Source organism: Petaurus breviceps, unplaced genomic scaffold (assembly GCF_028583685.1).
Source record: "Petaurus breviceps papuanus isolate PSGF00001 unplaced genomic scaffold, PetGlider_PUasm1.0 188, whole genome shotgun sequence".
NCBI lineage: Eukaryota > Metazoa > Chordata > Mammalia > Diprotodontia > Petauridae > Petaurus > Petaurus breviceps.
The window spans coordinates 20,102,110-20,120,614 of record NW_027185804.1 but is presented as its reverse complement, the minus strand read 5'-3'; the positions used below and the strand labels follow the sequence as shown (position 1 = coordinate 20,120,614).

Genomic DNA, 18,505 nt, shown 5'->3' with positions numbered 1-18,505 from the left:
GAAGCTCAAGGAACTTCTTTGACTTCTTGCTGCTTTAAATACAAATTCCTCTGTTTGGTATTTGAAGACTTTTCTCAGCCTATGTCCCCAGGCCCCATCACATACTCTTTGCTGTACGGCCTGCTTGCTCTTGTATTCCATATTCTAACGCCTGAAAAGCTGTTGTTTCCTCCCCTCCACCCCTGGTCATTCTTCACTCCCTTCGAGGCTCAGCTCAAAGGCCACTTTCTTGAAGAGGCCTACCCTCATTTTTTTAGTGTCTTTCCATTTGGTTGTATTGTAGGAATTGCCTAGTTTTTCAACAAGCACCAAAGAAAAAAACTCTTCCTGTATTTATGCAGATTGTCACCTGTTCCACGATTTTTAGTCAAATTGAGTAACATGGGGGCAGTGAGAAGTCAAGTGATTTATCCAGGGTCCCACAGTCAGTATGTATCAGAAGTGAGACTTGAACCTCCTTACTGACACCAAAATCAGTTCCCTAGATGTCTTTCTGCCTCATTTTGTCTGTGTCCTGTGTTTATCTGTGGACATGTTGTCTCCCCATAGTAGAATATAAGCTCATGGAAGCAGGTGTTTTGGATTTGTACCTCTTACACCTAGCATTAGTGTCTAACACACAGGAGTCATTTAAGCAGTGATTATTCTTTTATTGATGTTAAAGCTGGAGAAGACCTTGGGCTGTAGAATGTCGGAGCTCAAAGCGAAACTCCAATCGGTAGAGTGATGCTAAAGACCATATGTCATATAGTAACCTTGGGCCTGAGGGGGCTCCTCCCATGTAAAGTAGCTATTCTTTGCTAGTGGGATGTTATGTGTTGCTCATTATGGGAATTCTTGGGTGTGGCATAGATCCTTTGAACATTTCAAAAAAGTTTCCTAACATTCATTGTTTAATAAGACAAACAAGTGAGGTGCCTGATGAATACTGGTGCTCTAAGTTCTAGAAACCAGTCTTGGAAGTAGAATGGAAATGGAGGAGACAAGGCAAGTTTGACTGAATGAAGCTTTATTATTGTTATGAAGCAAATAACCAAGAGATTAGGGAATGCTAGGCATGATCATTTATAAAAAAAATTCATGCCCCCCTTCCCTCCATTGCCTGATATAAATGCATAATGTGTGTGTATTGTCTCCCCCAAAAGAATGAAAGCTCCCTGAGGACAGTGGCTAATTTATTCTTGTCTTTGTATCCTTAGAGTCTAACACAGAGCCTGGTACATAATAGATAATTAATACTTGTTGACCAGTTAGCAGATATTGTTTCCCAGTTGGAGGGTATTTTTTTTGGTGCGTTGATAGATTTCACAAGGATTGATATTCCTTCTAGAAGTGTAGATCCCTGACTATCCAGATGATGTCTTATCCCATAGGATTCTTAGTAATGTTCTTCCAGAGCCCTCCACAATAGTTCCATCCAACATGACAGAAGGACTCCAGAATGTTAGATAGATCTGTTGGGGAAGACTGGTAGAACATGACTAAGAATCCATGAGATGAGTAGTCATGGATGTATTGGGATCTGTACCTCTGGAAAGAATACCTACATAGGCGAGTTCACAGGTCCATTGAAGCACCAAAGGCACTTGCATTTTGAGGATAGAAATATAGCACTGAGGCTACCCTATCTGTCATCCATCATTGGTGCCAAATGACCAACCAACCTCTTTCTCCAATCCTGTCTTCCCTCAGTGACTTCTACCACTTTCTTACAATTGCAACCATGGAGATAACTGTTTGGTGACGTTCTTATTAGCATCAAGTGAGGCATGAAACAGGGAAATGTACAGGCATAGGTTAAAAAGAAATTGCAAAAAATAAATGGAGAAACGAGCATTCTTGTCTCTTCCTCCATAGCTTTCAGTGTCAGTGTTGATGAAACTTACCTACCCTGATCATTTTTATTTTATTTTTTCCTTGTTTGCTTTACCATTTTGATTAGAATTCTGAATCAGAGGATGATCAAGGCTGATTTTATTGGGCTCTACCTAATGCTGTGTAGGACTGATAGTCCAAAGTGCAAGTTATTAAAATTGACACAGGATGTATGTGCAAGGTAATATCCATCTTCGTAGAATCTGCTCTGAAGTGGGAGATTTTCTGTAGAGTGGATTAGATTATATAGTGAGTAGGGACTATGAAAAGCAAATAGAATTGTGTATTGATGCCTTCAGAAATATTATTTGATAGCAATAAAATATTCCCTGAAATTCCCTTCAGAGTGGAGAAAATGGAGTTTGTTTGCAGTAATTTTATTTTCTCCAATTTTGCCCTCACACTTTCCAATATAAGCCAATTGGAACCTGTGATTTGGTTTTGCTTATTGGCAAAAGTACCATGTAAATTGATCTGTGATGCATTTAGAGAAGATGCTCGGAAAGTTTAGAAATTGAGATGGCTTTTTTCTGATTAGATTTAGAGAGGATTAGGGCTCATTTCTATATTTTATTCTAATGTAATATTAACCAAATATGTCCTTTTTCAATTTAGTTTTAATCAAGTTCTGGAAGACCATTTCCTTCTAGCCCCAGTGGGGCAGTTAAAGCAGGGACTTTATTTCCATTGTCAACTTCTCTCTTCCGGGTTCCGTTGCTTGGTTTCAGAATTGCTGGGAGCACAGATCAAGATGTTGTCTTATGTGGAATTTTTTCCCTTCAGAAAGCTACAAAAATGGTAGTTAGTTGAAAGAAGATTTTTTAAAGTCCTATAAGAAAAAAAAAATGAGAGCTCCAACAGATCTGCACAAATGCTATTTCTCTTAAGGAGTATGGCCCTTATGTCATGTGTTGTTTTTATTTAATTCAATCTTCACCATGCTTAATGGTTTAAAATGCAAATACACAGCATTTGCAGTAGGTCTTCTAATTATTCAGCAGAATAATTGCCACTTATTTTATAATTATTGCTAGAAGGAACACCTTTTTTCTCCCCCCAGTTTTGTTTAAAGGCTTAGTGAGTAGGGGGTTGGGGGAGAAGAGTGGATGTTTCTCCATCACACCATAGACCTTGTCAGTCCAGAATTGCCAGTCTGTTAGTGATATTTATTGGGCTACTATCCCCAACATTCCATGGAGTTAGGAGTTTAGAGATGTTTTCCTCAACCTGGATTAATCTGTAATATAAAGGGAGCCTTAGGACAAAAGAAAGTGTCCTAATTTGTAATGTAAAGAGGGGCAGAACATATGATCAATTAAACTTGAGCAGTATAATCTAGGCAGCTAGGTAGTCCAGTGGACAGAGGATTGGACTTGGAATCAGGAAGATCTGAGTTCAAATCTTATCTCAGGTACATGGGCAAGTGTTAAGCAAGTCACTAATCTGTCTGCCTCAGTTTCCTCATCTGTAAATGAGGATAATAATAACAATGATCTGCCTGGGTTACAGTGAGCATCACATGAGTTATTTGTAAAGTGCTTTGGAAACCTTTAAATGCTATTGAAACACTAATTATTATTCATCATAACCACAGAAGACAGAAATATAGCTTGGACATATCTTTAACATTTCTTTGCATTTATCTTTTCCGTCATACAATAACTGGGGTCCAGCTTGACCTTTTACTTATTGGGACCAAATTGATTCCAGTCCTTATGACTATCTCCATTCACCATGACCTGTCTTTGTAAGCTCTGGCCTCTCTTTGAGATCCCATGCAGAAGGCAAATGACAAAAGTCTACTTTGGGAAATGGGACTCTTAAGATCTGGCCCAGCCTCTAATGAGTCAATGAAGCAGGAGTGGAAGGTTCTAGAAGTCAGTTTTCATGACAACTTCTAAATAAAAGCTTTCTGGGTCAGGAAGCATTTGTTCCTGGGCAGGTCTTTAGAAGCACTCGAACAGGAAACAATCGAGGATCTTCCTAATTGTGCTCCCTCACTTCCTTTGAAATCTCCCAAATCTATGTTAAAATAATGTTATGGTTGAGACACAAATGCCGATAAGCAAGGAGCTGCTGAGGAAAGTCTGTGTTCCCAAAGCACCTTCATTGTCCCTAAGTATCGTGCTGCCTATGGGTCTCTCCTTTGGGTCCTACACCTCATAATGAAGATGTTAGACGCCATTAGCACATTTCATTAGAATGAACTGAGGATGGGAAGAAGAGGTTGGCTTTGGTGGGAGCTTTGGATTTGACCTAGACCACTGTAGCCCAAGGCATCTAACATCTCCCAGTACTGTGGGACCCTGCCAGGGGAGAGGGAAGAGGAGGGACCATCCTAACTGCTGTTTCCTCCTGTCACAAACCCAGATTTCTGTGAGTATCCCAGCAGGCTCCCTCACTCAGCACTTCCTTGCTTTTTTCCTGGATTTCTGGCTCAGCCCTGACATTATTGTAATATAGTTTTCTGTGTTTAATATTTCTTAGACTTGGTTTCCCATTGCAAGCATGGAAGAAACCCTAATGCATGAGTTTCAGAGGAGAAGGTAGCAGTCTGAACCTGCTGTGTGGCTCGATCAGCAAGTGTGAGTATGAACATTAGAGCTGAAGGGCCTTGTGAAAACTCATGAAGCCTGATGGGGACAGAGTGGAAGGTTAGCAAAGGAGCTTCTCCTGATGGAATGTTTCTGGTGGGTCAGCAGTTCTGGCTCACTGATGGACCCAGCTCTGGTGGGGAAGCTGGAAGGGATTTCCAGAGGCTCCCCTCCCTGTCTCCAGGCCAGACCAAACCAATTCACTTAGCCCTACCCAGTGAATATTGATCTGGGTTCTCAAGGATCTCAGAGGAGGGATAACTGCCCTCTGTTACCTATGGCTCACAGTTTTCCTTCCCTTTGATCTCTAGCCTAATTTTCTGCTGGCACAATTTAAACATAATTTATTCTTATTCCACATTTGGTGGAATTGAACAATTAAGGGACCTCAGAAGTCTAAGCATCCTCTTCATCCTTGCCTTAGCCGTGACCTTTTTTTTCAAAGTTAAAAAGAAAGAGCTTCTATGTCTATAGTGAGCTAAGATCCACAAAGAACTTGCCTCACAGTAACACTATGAGATATATGTTTGCAGATATTTTTATCCCCATTATATAGATGAAGAAATTCATAAGAGAAAGATAACTTGACTATGGTAACGTAACCAGGACCCAGATCTCTATTGACTTCCTCTTAATTATTTTCATAATAATAGCTGATAATAGTGATAATAATAGCCAGCATTTATATAGCACTTTACAAACATCTCATTTAAAACTGACAGCAACAGTGCCAGAAATTCCATTATTGTACCTATTTTCTGGAGGAGGAAACTGAGGCAGACAGTGGTTAAGTGGTTTGCGCAGGGTCACACAGCTAGCAAGTGTGTAAGGCTAGCTTTAAACTCGGGTCTTCCTGACTCCTGGTGCAGCATCGTGTCTATGGCACCCAGCGTCTCCTACCTCAAGGCAGAGTGGAACCTGTTTCCCACACTGGTATAAGGAGAATGATGTTAATAATTGACTATATGAATCACATGGGTGTTGAGAGAATCAAGCAATCAGCAAGCATTAATATTAGGACCTACTGTGCTATAAAAAATGCTGGAAATATAGACAAAGGTGAAATAGTCCCTGCCCTCAAAGAACATATTTTCTAACAGGAAACATTATAGAAGGTTGGCAAGGTGTTTCACAGAGGTTGTCTAATTGGAACCTTGTGAGATGAGAATGACAGGCAAGTTTGTCCCCATTTTACAGATGAAGCAGCTGAATCTTGAAAGCATTGAACTCTCGTAGTCACACAGCTAGCAGGCTGCAGAAGCCAATTTCAAGTCTAGTCTTTTAGCTTTAAGAGTAATCATAGTTCAGACTGACAGAGTTTTTAATACTTGCAAAGGGCTTTACATGTGTTATACCATCAATGAAACAATCCTGTGAGATAGATGCATTATCATCCTCACTTAACCAAAAAGGAAACTGAGGCTCAGAGAAAAATCTGCTCAGAATGGGGGTTGCTAGGTGGTGCAGGGAATAGAACACTGACCCTGGAGTCAGGAGGACCTGAGTTCAAATCTGGCCTCAGACACTTAACACTTACTAACCATGTGACCTTGGGCAAGTCACTTAACCCCAATTGCCCCTCCAAAAAATAAAGAAGGAAAAATCTGCTCAGTGCTAGTATATTGGTGGGATTTGAACTTAGGTCTTCCTGGACTCTCATGTCCAGCTTTCTTTCTCCGATAGATACTCAGTTCCTACAACATAAGCTCATTTACAATAGTAGATCAACTGAGAGGAAACATGTTAGGAAGAATCCTGCCTCAGACACTTGCTGGTTGTTCGAGGGCCTGAGTTAAGTCCCTTACGCTCTCTCAGCCTTAGTTTCTTCATCTGGAAAATGGGGGGTGGGGGAGGTGATAGAACCCACCCCATAGGGTTGTTGTATAAATCAAATGAGACATTCCATGTCGAGTGATCTGCAAGCTTTGAAGGCTGTATTAATGGTAACTCTTGTCACCATGTCACTGAAGGTGCCCTGTATGAATGGTTGTGATTTGATCTTAGCACATTTTGATCTGAGTAAGAATAAATTACACTAGGGCATGAGTCTAGTATGTTTTCTTTATGAATTCTTTTTATGCCATGAATATCTTTCCCCTGAAGCACTGACACAAGTTGAGTCCAAAGGTTAGGGACCCTGCCTTTGAGTCCTCAGTCCCACGTGAGACGTTTCCCAGGCTTCCCTGAGTGGACGATCATTGGCGCTTGTGGTGTTTTATTGGAGCTTGGGGAGGGAGCTGTTAGCCAGAAGTGTCGGGTCATTGACCCACTTGGTTTCCTGGCTTCCCTTTCTCATTTTATGATTCAAGGAGGAGGTGAAATCTCCAAATCTGTCACTCTAATAAAAGTGGAAGGTTTCCTCCCACTGGCAGAGCCCGACTGGAGTTTTCCTTCCATTCCCTCCTGTTTGCATTTGGAGCCTCTCATTTCTCTGCAGTGATTACTGGACCCTAAGGCTTTAATCTTTGTTTTTGCAGAAATGAATTGGGAGTCGGCAGTTACTTAGTCATGTGTGTGAGCTGTGCTTGGGGGATTGCCAGTCACAGGTGTGGGTGGTAGGGTTTGAATACCGCCGCTCCCAGCATCCACAGGGGTCATCCGCAAACAGAGAGTCCATCGGGATGCCTCGTTTTCTCATGGTGCATTAAAAAATGGGAAGTGAAAGGCAAGGCCCATCTGTCCACAAATGCCAAGGGAACAGCAGATTTCTAGAAGCAAATAATGAGAGTGACATCAGACATTGGTTTGCTGGCGAGACTTGACTCCATCACCCTTGGCTCCTCGAGATTAATTTCCTGTGTAACATGGGAGAGCCCTGGATTTAGAATCAGGGAACCTGGTCACTCACCCTCAGTGGGCCTCAGTTTCCTCATCTGCAAAATCAGGAGCTTGGACTACATGACTGCAAAATTCCCTTCTGGTTCTAGACCTATGATGCTAAGATATTTGTCCTAAAGAGTCAGCATAGTATATTGAACAGAAGACTGAAATTGGAGTGACGACTTCCTGGGCTGGGGTCTTGCTGCATGCTGAAAATTACTGAGTAACCCCAGGCAGGTCACTTAAACTCCAGTTGCCCCCTTTTCCAGCAGTCTCAGGAAATCTGGATTCCAATGGGGTTCTAACACTTAGTATGTTTTATTCCTACAGCCACGTGATGCCATTTAGATTTGTGTAGATTTCATTTTTTTTCCTCATATAGTATAAAAAATTTAAGTCAGAGGATCTGGGCTCAATAATGGCTTTCCCAGTTACTACCAGTGTGACTTTGGTCACATCATCGAATTCTCTCTGATTCTGTTTCTTCATTACTAAAAATTGGGGAGACTCCCCCTTTGGAGTCAGAAGACCCGTGTTCAAATTCTGGTGATAACTTGTATGACTTTGTGGGCTAACTTTTGTAGCCCTCAGTTTCTTCAGCTGTGAAATGGGATGGGGGGAAGTAAGGGTTGAACTAAATGACTTTGAAGGTTATCTTCTAGCTTTATATCTGTGATCTTATGACTACATGACCCTCCTTCTCATTCTGATATGAGATCTTAGGAAATTAAATATAATCAGCATATACTCTACTTAAAACCCTCAGCAAATTTTTCTTTGTTTCCCCCCACTTAATAATATTTTATTTTTCCCAATTACATGTAAAGATAGTTTTCAACAAAAAAAATATGTAATGCTTCACAAATTTGCACATCATCCTTACTCAGGGGCCACACTAATCATCTCTGCATCGTTCCAGATTTAGTATATATGTTGCCAAAGGGAACACGGCGAATATTTCTAGAACAGATTTTGTCCCACTTGGCTATGTTGATAAGGAAGGCTCATATAAATGGATCAGGGAAGGCCTCTTGGAGGAGGTGCCATTTAAGCTGGGACTGGAAAGGTTGGTCTCCCTATGGTACGGGAATTGTGACCTAAATGCACCATCTAAGCAGTTCATTTAAATGACCAATCCTCTTTATCAGGTGTGTGCCAGCTGAAGAACATTGCTTGAAGTTCTGGGCCTGTGCCAAAATGAAGATCGTGCTGGCTTGAAACCTGTGTTGATTATTCCTCTCCAGACTAGGAATCAGGTTTTATAATGCTTTTAGATTGTTTCTTTTTGGCAGGATGGCCATGCTTTGCATCACCTTTCTGCATTTTGAAGACTGAGGTTATATTATTTTTCTTCCCAGAGGATTTTCTTGGAAAATAACAAAAAGGTCCAAGGTATTAAACAGCCAGCCCCCTATCTATGAACCAACAACTGATTTCTCGGGGGGTAGAGGTTGAGAGATGGTAGAGAAGTGGGGAGGATGATGCAACCCGAGTGTTGTTTTGTCTAGGTTCATGGATATGCTTCCATAATCATTCTTTTGCTATTGCTGGTCAAATGCATCTCTTTCAGACTTTTGCAGTCCCACTTACATAAAATGCTGGACTGAGTTCCTGGAATATCCTGCCTGATATAAATCATTCCCAAAGGGCCACCCCAGCATAACCTTGGGATGTGTTTTCCTTTGGCCTTCAGAGTCACAGTTCACTTCAGTTTTCCATCCTGCTGTCCCAGCTAGAATGATTAGCCCAGGTCCTACATTTTGGATCTTTTCTCCAAAAACAAACAAACAAAAAAAAAACCCAAAAACTGCAGCTAATCACTTTAAATGTCCTGGACTGAATGAAATAGAGGCAGGTTGGTGGGCTGGTAGGATACTGTCTAGGAAGATCCTTAATCTGGAGACTGAGGGAAGACACAGAACTGCATTTAAATGCTGCCTTTGGACACTTATTTTATATATATAATTAAATTCTTGATAACATCTGAGGTCACTTCCAAGTCTGAGTTTTTGATCCTATAATTCTTTTTCACCTGGCCATTAAAAAAAGAGCATGGCATTTAGATATTAGTGTATTTCAGTTTGACCCTGTACCTTCCTCCCCAACCCTGCTTAATCTTGTCTAGAGACCAGACGAAAACAAAATATTATCTAGCAACTGGATATTTGTGAGTAACTCTGTCTCCACTTTATTAACATAAAGGTTGGCAGATTATAGATGAAAGGTCATCATGGCAAAAACACGTCATACTGTTTCATAACTTAGATGACAGAGGGAGGACATCAGAGCTAGTTTTGGCTTCTCTGAAAGAGAAGGAGCCTCCAAGTGCAGATAACCTCGCCTGTTTCTAATTTGATGTAATATGATAAATATTTAATAAGAACCTACTGTGTACCAGTTGCTGCGGATACAGAGACAGGAATGGATTGGTTTCTGCCTTCAAAGAGCTTACATTCATGTATTTGAAGGCAGATCTTTTATGTGGTTTCTTATTAATATGACTTGCTAAAAAGCAGATTTAGGAGAAAAGGAGAACTTGGAAAATCAAATTTTTCGTCTTTATTCCTCTGAGGCCTGGGAGACAGTGTCATGTAATCAATAGACTTCTGTGATTCTTCTTGGCAGTGTGACCCTGGGAAAGTCACTTGATGTCTGAGTTTAAATTTTTTTTTATCTGCAAAATGCCAATAATAATACCTGTGATCCTTAACTCATAGGGTTATAGTGTGGATCAAGTGAGATAATGTAAGGGAAAGCAATCTGAAAATGTTAAAGTTCTATTTAAATGCCAGTTTCATTATTGTGCTTTCCAAATGGGGATTGTTAGTTGTCAGGCTTCCATTTTTGAGTTGGTTTTGGGGGGAAAAAAATCTCTTTTCTTTCCAGTGCTTCAAGCCCTGAAACATCCTTTAAAAAGGAGAAGAGAACCTTTTAAAAAAAATGTGAAAGTAAAGTCAAATCATTCTGCGAGGGCTGCGGTACATGGTGATGAAAGCGTCTCCCAGACAGTCCATCCCCATGAATGATTAAAGAGAAGCGAAGCATGTTCGGCATGATTTATAAAAGTGGCCAGTCAAGGATTGCAGGAAAACAGGGCCCTTCTTGTAACAGATTGCGATCCAGGCTACCATTCTCTTCAGCATGATCTACAAGGCACTGTGGCATGCCTTTGGTGCAGAGAGGGAGTAGGTAAATGGCTCCTCTTCACCAATAGCATCCTACCAACGTCCGTGAGCTTGGGGCTCTGGTGTGTTGAACAGCCTCGTTGTGTAGGCTGGGAATTTGTAGCCCCCATTTGATTACTTTGCAATACATCCTTCATCTGCCCTGTGAGCACAGTGAAAAAAAAAAGTGGGATGTCTTCATCATTCTACTCGGGTAGCCTGAAACACATATAACTCTTCTTATTGCGGTAAGCTAGTAAGATTTGCTTAAATTGCTTTGCTGGTTATCGGCCCAGATGTATAGCCAATTCTCAGCTTGACTTTCCTTTTCCTTTGTGCTATGGGCTGTTTACTGAAGCCTTAAAATTAGCTGTTTGCCAAGGGATGAGTAGAGTAATGAGAGAGAATGGGCTGGTCTTTGTACCTTGTGTGTTCCACACAGTGACAGGCACATAGTGGGTGCTTAGGAAATGTTTGTTGGTTGACTAATTAGTAGTTAAAACAAAAACAAACAAAAAAACTCCCATTAAATCTTTTTTCCCCCAAATAAATTATATTTCAAGAAGCTATATGCCATAGAAGAATATTGGGATCTGGCTTTGGGATCAGGAAAACTTGAGTTGAAATATTGTTTCTGACAAATACTAGCTGTGTGGCATTTAACCTTTCAGTGTCCCTGGACAGTTCACAGAGACTGTAAGTTATAGTTGAATTGCAGATCTGCATTATTGCAAGGAATTTCCAAATGGGGTGTTCCATATACCAGGAAACCACAAGTCTGGGCTGAGAATAAACAAACAAATGAACAAACAAATAAATAAGATTTATTGATGCCTTTTATTTTGCTATCATTGTCCTTTCCTGATAGTAACCCCAACCAACCAACCTACCAACCACCACCCTCCATTGTAACAGAGAAAAACAATTAAGCAAAACAAAACCAAAACAATCTAGACTTGCTGCTTGTATGTGCAATATTCAACCCCCATAATTCTACACCTCTTTGCTAAATAGAGAGATATCTCATTCATTGTCCTCCTGAAGCAAGACCGAGCATTATAATTACTCAGTTCAGATTTCTTCTACTATTTTTCTTGTTTGCATTATTGTGGTCATGCCTATTTAATTTCCTTCACTGTCTTTGTGATGTAGCAGAGCCACTGCCTCCTAAGATTTTTTTTTTCTTTCTTTTTTCCCCTCTCTGCTTGCCCAGTGTTTTTTTTTTTGTGAAATTTCTCTCAACCCTCTTTATCTTCCCCTTATCACCACAGTGTAATTTCACCCTTTCCTTCCTTTTGAGATAAAAAACACTCCCTAACCCCCTTCCCCAAAAATAACTAAACTAAACAACAACCAAGACCTAAAGAAAATCACTACCACTTGTGGAGTTAACCCGATAGCCTGACAATCACTTCAGCATGAGCTGATCATTTTGCCATGCATGGCTGGAATGGTGAGGAAATGGGACACTTGGTCATTGACCGTGTGCTTTGTGCAGTTCCCACTCCTGAAATCTGAGTTGGCTGCTGACAAAACTTGGCCAAAAAACTCATTTTCACTTCCACATTGAGGTTCGTTAGCTAAATCATGGATTTCTGGCTGGCTCACCAGGACCAAGCCTTATAAGAAGAAGTAGATCCAATTTCCTGCTCGTGGTAATTTTAATACTTCCTGAAATAGCAGGAAACATTAATTTTGCATTGGGCCCAGGAGTCTTGGGAAGCAGAAATTGTAGGCACCAGCTCTGTTTAAAAAATTTTTTTAAATAAAACTAATGGAGTGAGCCCTCTGAGAGACACAGGGACAGGACTGGTGCCATAGGAGAGAAGAAGGATCTTGGTTTCAGAAGAGTGACGAATACCCTAGCACCTTCTCTCAGGTTTTTCTTTCCTGTAGGACCATAGCCAGTTATTAATATGTATGATGGGTATTTTGTTCAAACATTATAAATCTAGGCTGAGGTCTAGTGTTGGGGTTTTCCTTTATAGCTCTCATTCTTCTGCCCAGAATTATCTCATTTTGATCAGGAAACTTTGCATAAAAATCATACACAGAGCTCCAATTTCCATTCCATAAATATTAAAAGGGGGTTAAGTATTACAGTTTCTCTTTCAGGCCCCAGTGGGAGGAGGAAAGTTAGTCTAATCAGGGCCCTATAATAATGTTCTTTTCATTCACAAGCCAAAAGGTAAACAAAACATTGTTCTTTCTCCATAGTATGGTAATACTTAGTGAAGTAAACCAAATAAAATATAACAAAGGAAAATTCCTAGAGAACTTGGTTGTTCTACCCCTGATATATGAAGTGAAATATATACTGAAATGGGCCGTTCTACTTGTTATCTGAACTGTTGTGGATAACTGGGTGGGAGGGGAAATTTTTGTAATCTTATTTTTGTGGGTACCATGTTTTAATATCTCCATTCCAAGTGGAATCAACAAGTATTAAGCACTTATGCTATTTCCAAATATACCTCCCTTTATTGTCCTCTGTAAGGAACCAATCCTTTGTAACAAATATTTTAAAAAGAAAGAGACTTTTGATATGTTGATTGACTGTTGATTTTTTCCCTTTCTTACTCTTTCACAATTTCTTTGTTATAAGAGATGATTTGGTTGAAAGGAGGAGGAAGAGTGATGGGGGTAGGATGAGAAATACAGATATGTAAAAAACAAAGATAATGATAGAATGTATGAAAAAGGGAAAAATGAAAGTGAAAAATAGTTGTTGAATAAAACTAGCCAACACTTCACCCCTTTCTGACTTTATCTGTAATCCCATAATCCTGGAAAAAAAAAAAAAAAGGAAGTACCCTTTTCTAAACTTTTTTTCCTGGGGTCAAGTTTGACATTATCTTTACACAGAGTTCAATTTCAGGATTTCTATTTTTCTTTCCATTAATATTATTGTCATGGAGATTGTTTCCTTGGTTTTGCTTATTTTATGTTGTTTCAGTTCGTATAAATCTTTAGGAGACTTATTTTTAAAGAAACGATCCCTCCACACACACACACACACACACACACACACACACACACACTTTCACCATATAGAAAATCAGGATTAAATGACCTCAAAAAGATTCTATGATGGCTTTATCAGACAATGAATAGGGGACCTTGAATATCGCCTTTTCCAACACCTTCCTTTCATAGAGGAGGAAACAGGCCCAGAGAGGGCAAGTAATTTAACCAAAGTGGCTCAGCTATTTGAGTGACAGAAACAGAATTCTAACCTAGGTCCCCTAATTTAGAGACTCTTTTCCACCATGCACACAGCTTCATTCAGAAACATTTTGTCATGATCGGAAAAGAAAGCTAGAATTAAAAAACAAAAACAAAACCAATTTTTTGTTGCCTTTTTTGGGGTTCCTGAAGGTTTTTTTGGTCTCCATTGGGTTAGAGATAAATTTGAATTTCCATGGAAAGGTAGATTAGCTTGTACTTTCCCTTCTTTCAGCTGGTTGAGCTGTTTGCTGATTGCCCCCAGCTCTGCTATTGTATGTCTTGATGGCCGGCAAATGTGCTAATTAAATGCTCTTTCTTTCTCTCTCTCTCTTTTAGGAAGCCTGCCATATGAATATAAAATAGTGATTGCTGGGAATCATGAACTGACATTTGACAAGGAATTCATGGCTGACCTTGTTAAACAAGACTACTACCGTTTTCCTTCAGTGTCCAAATTGAAACCAGAGGACTTTGACAATGTTCAGTCCCTCCTGACAAACAGTATTTACTTGCAAGATTCGGAGGTAACAGTGAAAGGGTTCAGAATATACGGGGCTCCTTGGTAAGTGTGAATTCGAAAGTATTCTCCCTTCCCCCACTTCCCTTCATTAGCTCAGCTCTGAGAAGCTGGAGTCCCAGACTCTGGTGGTTTGGACGAGCCCAGGCTTTACTTTATAGGGCAAAGAGGACTGTAGTTACTGCCGTATCTTTTAATAAACTACATAGTGCTGTTGCTGGAGAACACCGAGGCCATTGTTTGAATCTGTGAAGGAAAAGAGTTTATGTGGCTAGATCAGCACGGTGGGGGCCCTGTCTGGGTGAGTGGGTTTAGGCTTTGGTGAGTGGAAGAGGCACATGGGGTCTCCAGCAAGATGGAGGTAACAGATTCCCCACCCAGTCTGTTAAAGGATTTGGTGGAAAGGTCGACATATTCAGACATTTCCTACAATAGCTACTACTCCAAAGTCTTCGCAATTTATTTGACTACTTCTTTTTCAGTGAAGACTGTTCTAGAAGGTCTGTATCAGTTGCCCCATCTCTTTTTGAGATTTATGTAGTGTGAACAGAAAACCGCACAACGAGACCAGTAGGACCCTTTCCACGACTTTCCAGGGCTCACCCAGCACTTCTCAGATCCAGGGATGACATATGATTCCAGTCTGCCCTTGGGTACCTCCAGTTTGGTGGGGCCTTGATGATTTGGGTGAGCCTTAAAAGGTCTGACATATTCTTTAGGTCACATTTCAGAGTTTGGTTTGGTCTAACAGCCCCAGAACCCAGCCCCAGAGCTGTGTTGAAATTGTATAGATAACAAGATTGGAGCTGAGACGGTAAACACCATCCTAGATCACTGGCTTCTACAGAATTGGGCTAACTGCCTATGATAGGGGTGATATAATTATACACGCAGTGAATGAATGGATGGTATTCTCCCACAAACCAGGGGTTCGTGACTCATTTGTATCCCTGGCACCTTGACAAGTACCCAGCATACAGTTTGGTGCTTAATAAATGCTTGTTTATTGATTGATATTATTTTGTGAAATGTCATGGAGGGTATAGATACTATTATTATTACTGTTATTATTTGTAACAGCTATTAGAACTGGAAGCAACAGTTGTCTTTTTCCTGCTCTCCTAATGTCCTTCCATTTGTATTTGTCCAAAAATGGAGGATCACAGAATATCAAGGATAAGAGACTGGAGAGCAAAAATGACCGTATTGAAGGCCCATGCCAGCATGGTCTTTGCAGAAAGCTTCTGTAGGTCCTTCATGAATTGTGAACCTAACAAACCTTCACATTTTTCAAAAGCTCTTGCTGGACTGGGGTTTTTATAGACTTTGATGCCAACTTATGAGAATTCCATTGTACATTTTCTTTTAACCAAGGACATAGTTGTTGAGAAAAAAAAAATTTAGTTCTGCTGTTACTAAAAGGCACTCGGGAGGGAATCTGGAAATTTAGGTTGTAGTCCTGACTCTGCTACTAACCCTTTGTTGGGTTAAGTTAATTCATTTTTCTGGGTCCAGATTTTCCTCTTCTATACAGTGAAGACATTGGAGCAGATGGTTTCTAAGTATATCAAAGGATGTGTTAATAAATGTTTAACAGCCGATTCCCCCCCCCCACGCCCCAAGTAGTTAGGACATACTTTTAAGCTTAATCTCAGTAACACTTTGTTAAGTCTAGAAAACAACAAAACAACAAATCAAGCCCTAATGTATAGCTTGTCAATTTCTAAAGTGTAAATGCTTGCACTATCAGTTGTTGTGTAACAACACCCCCCAAAAGGGGAATGGGCAGCCATGGGAGACAGCTGGGTTCATACAGAAGCTGGGGAACCATTTGGTCTGCATTGTATCTTGAGAATTGCGTGAATTGAAGTTCTGTTGGATGTATGACTGAAGAAGAGACTTTAGAGGGTCAGGAAAGCTATCGTGAAGTGTTTGAAAGGTTGTCATGGGGAATTGCCTGTTCCACTTGACATTCTCTGGGACCATGGAGCAATGGGGGGCAAGATACAGAGATGAGGCTTTAGGTTTGATACAAGGAAAAACTTGCAATAATGAGAGCTATGCAGAAGGATAATGGGCAGCCATGAGAAACATTGGGTTCACATCAAGGCTGGGGGACTATTTGTTGGGGATATTGTAAAAGGGAATCTTTTTTAGATCCAGGTTGGGCCAGATACCCACTGAGCTGCCTTCTGCCCCTGGGATTCTTCAACATAGTACTTTGGGGCTCCTTGGGATAACAGCTGCTACTAGCTTTTGTAGCCTTAGACAAATCACTTGTGTTCTCTATGACTCAGTTTTCTATCTGGAAAAATGGATATAATAATCCATGTTCTCTGTGAACTCAGAAGGTGATGTGCGGATTGAAATGAGAAATTTATATACTCAAGAGCTTTGAAAAGGATCCCAGCTCCATAGATGACCTGTTACCTACAAACTCAAATATAAAGTCCTCTATTGGGGTAGCAAGGTGGCACAGAGGATAGAGCACTAGCCCTGGAAATCAAGAGGACATGAGTTCAGATTTGGCTGCAGACATTTATGAGCTGTGTGACCCTGGGCAAGTCACTTAACCTTGATTACCTGAAAAAAAAAATGGAAAGGAAGAAAAGAGGGAAGGAAAGAAGGAAGGAAGGAAGGAAAGAAGGAAAGGATGTATCCTAGTACAAATAACTGTATTGTTATTTGAAAGCAAATGTGTTGGGAGTGAAAACAGAAACAGAGCTACAGAATTATAAATGTTAGTATTAGAAGGGACCTGCGTTTAAAACCAGCCTCAGTCACCTACTTGCTTTGTGGCCATGGGCACGACATAACTTCTCTGAATTTCAGTTTCCTCACCTGTACAATAATAGTCAATAATTGTGCCTTTGGTAAAGGGTTATAAAGATCTAGAAAGATGCCATCTACAAAGCTCTTTGTGAACCTTAAAGCACAATCAATCAATTATAAATGTTGATAAAAAAAATTCAGTTATATTGCCTCTGAGTGGCTGGAGTTTCTTTTCTGCAAACTTCACCAGGGGTGACTTGATATGAAAGTGTCCACTTTTCTCAGACTGGATCCTAACCCTGCCCCCTCTTCAACTCACTGAAATTCATTTCCAGGTAAATAAGAATAATAGTAACAGTTAGCCTTTATACAACACTTTAAGGCTTACAAAGCACTTTTTAAAATATTTAATTCTCACCACTCAGAGGTAGGTGCTGTTTTCATCCCCATTCTACAGATGAGAAAACTGAGGCAGTCAGAAGCTAAATGATTTGCCCAGGGCCCCTCAGCAAGTAAGTATCTGAGGCTGGATTTGAACTCACATTTTCTTGACCCCAGTTCCATCACTCTCCCCATGGTGCCACCTAATGCCAACATCATCCCCTCAAGCTATGTCATTCTTAAAATGAGTGAGGCTGATTTACATGCATTTCTGATGATCTTTCCAGAGGAAAAGTTCTCATTTGCTGATCCAGCAAGTGGTTTTAATTTAAAAAGTGAGATCAAGCTCTGAATAACAGCTGTGATGTTGAGAGTTTCTAGCCTGTCAGAGGTTTCTTAGAAATAATTGTCATCAGACTGGGGAAATAGTTATAACTCATGTGTTTAGAAAATGTAAATTGCCATTTGGTATAGGTAGAAGAAAGAAAGATCAGCCCATATACATTACATGTTTATGACTTGTGGTGCATCTGAAAGCTTTCTAAAGACCTGGGAGAATTCCAGGAGTTCCTTCTAACTTACAATTTAGCAGAATTTTTATGTAGAAAATAACAACACACAGGAGCAGGCAGGAATGCTTGCATTTGGACCATACTGTGGTGTATAACAACTACCTCGGAGATCCAGAGAATTTGAGTTTAGCCTGGTGGGTCTGGGAGAAGTACTCGGTATTGACTGGAAGCTCTGAGTGGGATACCTGGCCCCTCCAGATGAACAGAGACACCTTCGGAGGGCACGGCTTGATTGTTCCCACCGTGGGGTCCACAGTCTGCTTCTGTGACAGTACTGGCCATCTCTTTCCCTTGCTGCTCTTCAAAGAGCCTTGAAAGACTGAAGAGGCAACCAGAATGCCCTGAATTTAGGGACAAGTGGTCTGGGTCCGGCTCGTGGCTCTGGGTTACGCCAATAGAATGCAAGTTCCTTGAGTGTGAAGAATGGTTTGGGCTATTTTTTTTTTCGTGGCTGTTCTTGTTGTTTTCCCTACAATAGAACTGGAAGGGACCTTAGAACACGGAATGTCAGAACTGGGAGGGACCTTAGAACACGGAATGTCAGAACTGGGAGGGACCTTAGAACACGGAATGTCAGAACTG

At 40.6% G+C, this 18,505-nt stretch overlaps 1 protein-coding gene and 1 non-coding gene across 2 annotated transcripts in view; one reads left to right on the top strand and one right to left on the bottom strand.

Annotated features, from left to right (window-relative positions):
* The window catches only part of MPPED2 (metallophosphoesterase domain containing 2), a 223,508-nt gene that overhangs the window by 110,371 nt on the left and 94,632 nt on the right, over positions 1-18,505 (top strand). The window contains exon 4 of the mRNA XM_069091354.1: positions 14,018-14,243. Coding sequence (XP_068947455.1) covers positions 14,018-14,243 — 226 coding nt within the window. The remainder of the gene's footprint in view (positions 1-14,017; positions 14,244-18,505) is intronic.
* On the bottom strand, positions 8,132-8,238 carry LOC138163939 (U6 spliceosomal RNA). The gene has a single exon (XR_011168964.1). It is a non-coding gene; the product is annotated as a U6 spliceosomal RNA (small nuclear RNA).